This window comes from Colius striatus, chromosome Z (assembly GCF_028858725.1).
Source record: "Colius striatus isolate bColStr4 chromosome Z, bColStr4.1.hap1, whole genome shotgun sequence".
Classification (NCBI taxonomy): Eukaryota; Metazoa; Chordata; class Aves; order Coliiformes; family Coliidae; genus Colius; species Colius striatus.
Genome location: NC_084790.1, coordinates 77,923,025 through 77,932,321, shown reverse-complemented (window position 1 = coordinate 77,932,321; position 9,297 = coordinate 77,923,025). Strand labels below are relative to the sequence as shown.

Here is a 9,297-nt window from a genome sequence, read left to right as displayed (position 1 = left end):
GTGGGACATCAAAGCTGTTGTTGACATGGTCAGCATTGTGAGGCAGCACCCAGCCATCCAGGGCTGCGAGTGACTGTATCTCGCATGCCTGATAGCTGAAGTGTCTGTAAGATCTAAGGGGAGTATCTGGTATTTACATATCTGCACATGAACATCTGTGTGGAAGTAGAGTTTGTATACGTAAAAAACGTGAAACTGCAAATGGAAACAACCCAGTTAGGTGTCTCAGGCCTGGTACAAAGCCCATTAAAACCAGCAAGAATAATTCCACTTACTGTGATGGGTTTTGGCCACATCTCTACTTGCCCATTGCCAATATGCCTATGACCTCAGAGCTGCTCTCTGATGCATATACTCAAACTCTGCAAGCAACAGGCCTTCCCATGTTCACCATGGTGGCTCTTTCACAGGGAATTGCTGGAGATGTTATCTTCTTCACTGTTCACAACCTGCAGATAACTTAGACACAAGTGTTACTCATTCGTTGCACACTCCTCAAGGTACTGAGATCCTATTGTTTAATCTGGTTTTGCAAATTGGTGTCACAAAGCGTTGTTCCATCTTTTGTGGAACTCGAGCATCATCTCCCTCCCCAGGAAACATATTTGAGATCAGAAGGGCTCATCATATCATTACCTTCCTTCATGCCCCATTCTATCACATTTCTACCAACTCTGCCTGAATTACCTATGACTTGTCCACAACCAAAGCATCAATTTCTGGACAAACTTAATGCTGCAATTGCAGATGTCAAAAACTGATGTCCTCTTTGCTGTAATGACAGCAGCCTGTGGACAGTGATGATGTGACTTTTTCTCCTTTGAGTTTGTCAGGTTTCTTCTGTGCTCTCTGATAGAAAAGAGTCTTTAAGATCTTATCCTTTCTCTATAAGTGTGTTTATAGCTTGTAAACACACCACTTTAAGTTCTTTTCAGTATGATCACAGGTTTATGCTCCTGAACACTTTCACTGTAAGGCATTCTGTTTTGTACTTTCCAAGTTTTAACAGCTTTTTAAAATGTGGGTGCTGGAACAGGACCAAGCATTGGTGTATCAGCCATAAAGATGCAGAGTTGCTTCCACTCATCAGTCCCCTGTTTATACAGCCACAGTTTGAAACAGCTTTGTTAGCTACAATATAGAGTTAGAGGTCAAAATTGAGCTGCTTCTCCTCTCTACACCATAAACACTTGTCAGACACATTGCTGTTTGCTCGCTTGTCCTCCTTTTTGACTCTCTGGACATGTCTCACCCAAGTCTTGACCAGGCTGAACAAACCCATTTATCCTTTCCTTCCCGATAACATCACAAGTCAAAGTGGAACAAACAGAAAGTGACGGATTGAGCTACTGAAGTGGATCGAGATCTGCTATAGGGGTGCCACGGGCTGTTCTGCATGAACGTGCAGCAGATGTGTTCAGGGATAATGTACTTGCATAGACAGAGAATTTTTTTAATTCCAGAGTGTTATCAGATTTGGAAAAATGCTGAACAAGTTGGTCCCTACAGTATCAGTCTATTACTGCACCCATGAAGGGGGAGCTGTATTCCTTCTCTAACATCTATGCTGTAATTGCTTAGTCTCTGCAAATAATTAACTGGGCCTAACCAGACTCCTTTCCCTGCATTAAATCTGTATTGTCAGTTCACTCCTCACTTCAAAAATTCTCACTCTCAGACAAACACTCCTTTATTATAATAGATAATTCTGTGCCCTTGTGGCCAAGAATGGGATGCATCAAGAAGTGTGTGTCTAGCAGGTCAAGGGAAGTTCTCCTCGCCCTCTGCTGTGCCCTGGTGAGGCCTCATCTGGAGTCCTGTGTGCAGTTCTGGGCTCCCCAGCTCAAGAGGGACAGGGAACTGCTGGAGAAAGTCCAGCGCAGGGCCACCAAGATGATCAGGGGACTGGAGCATCTTCCTTCTGTGGGAACTGGGGCTGTTCAGCCTGGAGGAGACTGAGGGAGAATCTCATTAATATTTATAAATACATAAATGGTGGATGTCCATATGTTGGTCATATGGTGGTTGAGACATCCCTTTTCTCTATTGTATCTAGCCACAGGACAAGGGGTGATGGGATGAAGCTGGAACAAAAAAAGTTCCATTTAAACATAAGAAAAAGCTATTTTACTGTTGAGGTGAGGGAGCCCTGGCACAGGCTGCCCAGGGAGGGTGTGGTGACTCCTTTTCTGGAGGTTTTCAGGACCCGTCTAGACACGTTTCTGTGTGACCTGATCTAGGCTGACCTGTTTTTGCAGGAAGGTTGAACAGGATGACCTCTAAAAGTCTCTTCCAACCCCTACTGTTCTATGAGAACAGAATCATAGTGAAATGCTGAAGTTTGCTAACATCCCTCCTGCACCCTACACCCCAACGTGTCCCAGAGCTCTCACTGCTTTATCATTTTACCCATAGCCCATACCGCTTCCCAAGGTGTGGAAATGCTGCTTGATGGGCTGTTTCTTTTCATGCCTTTATGTGGGACTAACCTAAGGAGACACATTAAGGCAGGTGATGGCTGGAACACACTAACCAGTTGAACATAGAAGAGGAGAAGCTATGCCAGCTATTGATGTAGTTTCGTCAACAGAAAGGAAACATGGGGTTAAGCTTCTCATTACTTGGCCTCCCAGCAGTCTGTCACCAAGAAAATTGCCTGTTTTATTATACTAAACCTTCGTAAGGCAAGACTATATTCCAGATAATCATGAAATCTAATATGGAATGGGGAAGTGAGTGATAAGACAAGAAGGACAACCATGGGGAGAATGGCTCCTGCAATGTAACAAAAGGTCACTGACTCTTCTTTGAAATTGGGACTGCTTCAAGGGCTACCCAGAGGCCACAAACATCCCTCTGAGCTGAGAGACTCCTCCTGCCATGGACAAATAGGATACAAGGGAGGTAAAAAGGGGAAAGTTACCTCTCTAATCAGAGTGAACATCTCAGTAACTCACCTCAAGTCTTTTTGAGTCTGGAAAAGTGGCTTTGAAACTTATCTCTTATCTGTAGAGATTGGATGTAGACTCTGCCTTGAGAGCTCCCAATGCCTGTGAGGTGGATGGGCACCTCATGGAGCCTTCTCTGATCGTGCGGACAAAGCACTCAGGGAATGTAACACAAAACCAACCACAATTGAACCATGTAGTTTAAATTGGATTAAATCAACAGGGAAACAAAAAAGAACTCTAAGCATTGTCTTTATTCTGTGGAATTTTAAAAGAGCTACACTAAAAACAAATCCCCCACACCAGAGAAACTCCAGCAAACAGGACTCAGTGCAAACTACTGCCAGAGCTCGTCATTGGCTTCACTTGACCTGGGACTGAGTCAGAAAAGTACCTTCTCCAAGATGAATCCTAATAGGACAGGGAGGAAGAGTATGTTTGCAGGAGCAAACCCAGAACTTCTAATGGCTGAAATGGAAGCTGGTATGCATTGGAATCGCCTTAACTTTATGTCCATCATCCCCAGATTGTTTTTCCCATCTCCCACGAGACTGCATTCAGAAATGGTTGTGCAGCCCTTCATGGCAGCTTTCAGAGAGAGTCCACCTGCGCAAGAGAAGAAGCACATGCCAGTCTTCACAGTTATTCCTTTCCTAGCCATTGAGGTCCCCATTTCTAACCCAAGAACAGCCCATTCCTTACATCCAGGTGTCCCCAAACCCACCCAACCCGTTTCTTGAATGAGTTTCAAGAAGCAGCAAGATCAGCTGGGGATAAATCACAATAAATAGAAGGAGTTCAGAGACTGTCCTTTCTTCTGGTAATGAAAGATGACATTTTAAATTTTAAAATTGAAAAGATTTTAAATAGGGTTTTTTCTCCCATTTCTTGAAGATTCTTCTGTTCAAACCTTGTCTAGCTTCTAAAAGAAACCAGGGCTGTGTGACAGTACTCCAAGTCATTATGATTATCTCCTTCTCTCTCTAAACTTTTCATGACATTTGAACTGGGTAACTGTGTCTGAGCCAAATTTGACATGGGGCTGAAAAATCTCTTAGACATTATAGGCTGAGCCATTTATTCAGATAAGCCTGTTCTCTAAGGCCTTACAGGACTTAACCAAACCAGCAGAGAAGCCTGCTCACATACCCACTGCGGGAGGGCCTGAAACATAAACTTATCCTTTACTGTCACTGGAGCATCTACCTGAGAAGGAAACCTGAGAAGGTGCTGGGTGCCTACCTCCCCGTTCAGGTATTCTTGCTCTTACTTCCTGCTTTTGCTCATACTGCTCATGTTCCTCTGTTGCACTGGCTATGAAGGTCTGGAATATTGTGCTGGGTGTTTGTAACCCAAATGCAAGTAACATAGAAGGGCACTTCATTACTTCCTCACCTGCTTTTGCTCACCTAAACCACTCCTTCCTCTGCACAGCTAATCCCACCACGTAGGTCTCCTCTGTTTACGGTGGCAGATAAATCAACTCAGACAAGTTAATAGCATTGTTTATTTCAGGGACACACTGAATTAATTGCACCACTCTATTTCCATTGCTGTCACTAAGAAAATGCTTGTTTTCCTCCATGTTGTCTCTGTGAAATACCTTCTAATTCAGGGTTTTGACAATATATCTATAAAGTGTATAGCAAAGGTATAAAGTGCATAGCAAAGACCTTCAGGCATCATACCATCACCTAGCAATATTATGAACTCAGAGAAAGCTCATCCATAGCTGTACACAACAGGGTTTTTTCCAGTCTGCTTCTATAGTGTGTGCTGCTTGAATTTCCACACTATTTTTCCTGCCTGCTGGAGCACAAGTGGGACTGCCATGAAACACGGAAGGCTTCTACTCGTGACAGAAGAGAAAAGGGGAGCAAGCTTGCTGTCTACTTTTCTCTCTCTAGTCACAGCTTCTGAGATGAGAAAAGTAACTGTAAAGGAGATCAATACAGGCTGCTGTGACTCCAGTAATTCAGACTCTGGAGTTCAATATATGGGAAGATCTTTGGGTACCCCAAAGGCTTATCTGCAGCAGTCATGGGGAGGGACCTCTCTAGGAGCAGAGGCACCACTGCAGCAGTGTCTTGTCCCCAGTGGCCAGCATCACTTCATGAGAAAGCCAAAATATCTGCACTGGTTTCACTGGAACATCCACTAGCTACACAGCTGGCTTAGGTCCATATTCATCTTCATGCATCCTAGCTAGGGGCAGCAAGTTCAGGGGCCTGGTCAGATTTATTACGTGCCTACATATCAGATTCTTTCAGGAGTTATCCATCCATAACCAGTAAGGAGGATGAAAAAAACACCCCTGTCCTTTTACTAGCTTTAAGCATGTTCCCTTTCAGTTCCCTGTCTCTTCCTCTTTTTTTCTTCACATTTTTTGCCCATTTTAATTTTTCTTTGATACTTCATCTTAGACTGGTTTCACCCATTTAACCAGGAAGAATAAAGACAGTCCCAACTAAAAGCTACTTACCAGAATTCATTAACCCAGCAAGGTCAATGCACTGGGTTTCGGATCCAGTGCAGTTTACAATCTCATTACCGCACTGAAAGGAGTCCACACTGTAGCAGGCAGGACACTGGTAGCCATTGGGCACGTTGTCCTCTGGTGGCACTGGCAGAAAAGAGGTGGGCCATAACTTGTTTATTAAGGAAATAACAAGAGCGAACCAAACAGGGCAGACAGAGACAGGAGAGGGTATAAGTAAAAAAGGAGCTTACGTGAGACAGAGATTGTTCGGCAGTCATCTCCAGTGCAGCATGCCATGTGGCTCCTCGCTTTTACCTTCCCATAGTTCATGGTGATAGGGCCAAGCTGGCAAATGGTGGATGGCAAGCAGGACTTGACGGTCGAAGGGATTGCCATTCCCCCTGTAACAAAGTAGAAGGCAGAGCTAAGTTTTTAACCACAAGGCAATTCCCTTCCCCTTCCACTAGTACCTACAGTAGCAACTGCTAAGCAGTCATCCTGGGGTATGAGAGGAGTCTGGGAACAGCAGACACCCTCCAAAGCAGCATCAGTGATTCCTAATGATCCTCTCAGAGAAACAAGGTTTCTGTCATATCCAAGACACTAGTGAGAAGTGTCTCTTTCTCCATGCTTTGCTAAAAGGCAGGAGGACAGTATGACTCCTCACAGCAGATGTTCATCTTAGCCAGGATGCCACAACTGCAGAGCTTATGGGGTGACCCACATGTGTCTGACCCTTAGTCCATGCTTCTTCATGCACAGTTCACAGAATACACAGCCCATTGCAGCCACAAGCATCCTGACATGGGCAAATCTAGTCATCTCCATCAGCCAAACCCAAAAAGGTGTAATAAGGAGAGAGCAGAGCAGTTATGTTAAGCCACTGAGGCCTCTCCAGCACTTGAAGGATGAAGGAGGACTTTGCAGAAACAGGCACAATGAAGGTGCTAGCACCAAAGCTGTTACAATATGAGGCAACATCCAGTCTGAAAGCCAGGTTATAACCATGGCCATACCACTAAGCAAGGCTATGTCAGGGCTCAGCACACATCTTTGGCATCACAGGGAGATGATGATAACTCTTACCCAGTGGTACCACTCAGCTGCTTGCTGTCACTTTCCCTGCTCAAGGAAGGGAGGCAGATGCAGCCCAGTTTCTCCCTCCACTCATGGCCAATGCATGCTGGCTGCTAGATGCCAGCAGCCTTGTGTCCCTCACAGTCCAACTGCTAAACCCAGCTCAGAAAAGTCAATGTCTCTTCCCAGTATGCTGCCTAGATCCTCCCCTTCACAACTAAGAACCAAGCCCTTCTAGTAGGAAAGTGCTGTTTGAGATAGAGGAATAGAGGGCTGTTCCCATCCTGGGCCACCTTGATCTTGGATCCTCTGTCAGGATCCAACTCGTCCAAGGACTTACCATAAGGCCAAGCAACAGAGGTGGGCAGAGAGACCTGTACACCAGCCTCACTCCAAAAGCCACATTTGCACAGTGGATGTCTCACCTACCCATCATGACCTCATGCAGAATGATGCCACAGGTATCTTCACCTCCACTACAGGTTTTCATGGGGCCAGAGCAGCTTTTCCCTATGCTGTGGCAAACCTCACACTCAAGGGAGGTCCCTGGGGAAAGAAGAAGGACACATTTCTGGGTAGCAGTCATGAGGAATCTCACTTCCCCTTTCATTGGTATTTTGCTTTAGTATCTAATCAGCACTTTTCACATTCCTCTTCCCTTATTTTCCATTTTGTTGCTGACGTTGTAAGTTCTTTTTTTATTATTTCTATTGTTATTTATTCTAGTATGAACTTGAATTTGGGCAAGTGAGGGGAAGTCTTTTGGGGACAGCATTTTACATTTTAACCACCAACACCCAACCAGTTTTTCTGTTTTTTTCCTATGCAATGATATTTGCTTGACTTTCCTGGGGCTTCTGAGAAAGTATTCTCACAAATCCCTCTGTCCTGGCAGGCATTCAGGTGTTCCTGTATTCCCAGGACTCAGATTGTGTCTTTGCAGTGAACAGGGGCACTCAAAGGTCTGGGGATAAGAAGTTTTCAGTAGGTATCGACTGTGCTATGTGCAAACTGGGGAGTGGCATATCTTTCTGTAGGCATTAGGGGGAAACTAGATTACCAACTGGAACATCTTAAGCAGACTAGAATATCAGGCAGTCAGCAGAAAACACTCAGAATGGAATAAAATGTTTATCAACAGAAGACATACACTATGTCTTCCCTGACACACAAAGAGGTGCAGTGGCTGTGACCTCTATATTGTGGTGGCAGGTATGACACAGGATCTCTAAGACAGCAATGCTCTTCTGGAGCAGAGCTGAAAGATAGCTGACAAGATATATGTCTAAAAAGTCACACAGCCCTGGGCATGAGCAAAATTAATGAGTCACTAAGTTTGTGGTAAATCGTGGCTGGAGATCGATTCAGCCAACTGAGGATCTGTCTGCTTCAGAATACCCTGAATCACTCCCATGACCATCCCAGGTAGATCACCAGTTGCCACCATGGAAGCTTAGGTAGATGGTTCACGTTGTAAATCCTTACACTTTAATGTGCCGCCTGTCTCATAGCACCAAAGGTTTCCCAAGACCAATCACCCTGGAACAATCACCTCTCGAACACAAATCCCCTGGATGAGGGATTCCTGTGGCTCAGACACAGGAACAGTCCCACACATGGAGCTCCTATTCCCAGAATACTTCCATATCTCACAGACAGGATCACAGAATCTTAAGGGTTGGAAGGGACTTCAAAATATCATTAGTCCAATCTCCCTGCCAGAGCAGGACCACCTAGAGTAGATCATACAGGAATCCGTCCAGGTGCATTTTGTATGTTCCCAGAGAAGGAGACTCAACCCTGCAGGCCCCTGGGGAAAACTCACCTGGGTCCAGGAAAACCAGGAAGAAGCTGAGGCCAAGAGACACTTTCATGCTGCTGGGATGTAACCACAGGCAGCTGCCAAGTCTGAATGAACATAGCACTGTGTGCCACAAAGGGCTTTATAAACTAGAGGGAAATGGGTGTTTTGGGGAAGTAATGGTTCGGGAAGTGCTCTGAAGAGTATAGATACTGCAAAGCACTAGGATCAGTGTTTGTTTTTTCATTTAAAGCACATGTTTGTGCTATTCCTCCCCATCAGCAATAGTTTGTCTTTTCCCAGTCTAGAGGATGCAGCCTGTGGGGAAAGATTGGCTTGCCTGGAGTCTATCAGGTATACCTCCAGTGTAGACAGACTGAACAACATTAAGCCTCTGCCATACATAAGAATGCTGGAGAAGAAACCATTTGAACAGTACTATTGTCCTCTTACCATTAGACCCAAAGAAGCAAAGTGCAGCAAGTGCCAGGCAGGAATTTTCCTCATGGCTGAGATTTTGCTGGCCAGTTTCCCATCTCCTTTCCAATCAGACAGTTGGGAGCTCTCACACTCTGAGCACAGCAGCAGAGCAGACAGTGGCAAAGCAGTCAGCTTCCTCTCTAAACTGGCATGCAGCTTCTGTTTGCGAAATGATTACCAGTGCATGCTTTGGAGCAGCCTCAGGTTCCTGGGGTTCAATACATCAGAGCTACCAAGCAGGTCTGATGCCCTGAAGAAGCCAGTCAGGACTCAATAGCCACTATGACTATTAAGCTGGGATTCTTTATTGCAGTGCTGTGAAACATGGAGGCTTTCTCCACCAAAGGTGTCCACCTCAAACTTTGGACTTTCAGCTTATATTTACAGCAAATATGAATATTCATCACATTTCCAGGAAAGAGCCCACCCATAGTCCCGTCCTGGTCGACCCAAGTTACACCTCCATCACCAAAAGAATGGTGTCCTCTTGTTGGATTAAGATCCAAACTTTC

At 45.1% G+C, this 9,297-nt stretch overlaps 1 protein-coding gene across 2 annotated transcripts; it reads right to left on the bottom strand.

Moving 5' to 3' along the window:
* Window positions 1-3,182: 3,182 nt before the first annotated feature.
* Window positions 3,183-8,406, bottom strand: LOC104551306 (phospholipase A2 inhibitor gamma subunit B). Of its 2 annotated transcripts, XM_010196227.2 has the most exons (5): window positions 8,330-8,406; window positions 6,934-7,050; window positions 5,679-5,828; window positions 5,431-5,571; window positions 3,183-3,554 (listed from the first exon to the last, which is right to left on the bottom strand). In XM_010196227.2, the coding sequence occupies exons 1-5, from the start codon at window positions 8,376-8,378 to the stop codon at window positions 3,331-3,333; spliced, it is 681 nt and encodes a 226-aa protein (XP_010194529.2). In that variant the 5' UTR covers window positions 8,379-8,406; the 3' UTR covers window positions 3,183-3,330. The 2 variants fall into 2 exon arrangements, with proteins under 2 accessions (XP_010194529.2, XP_061874943.1); XM_062018959.1 differs by lacking the exon at window positions 6,934-7,050.
* Between the last annotated feature and the right edge of the window lie 891 nt (window positions 8,407-9,297).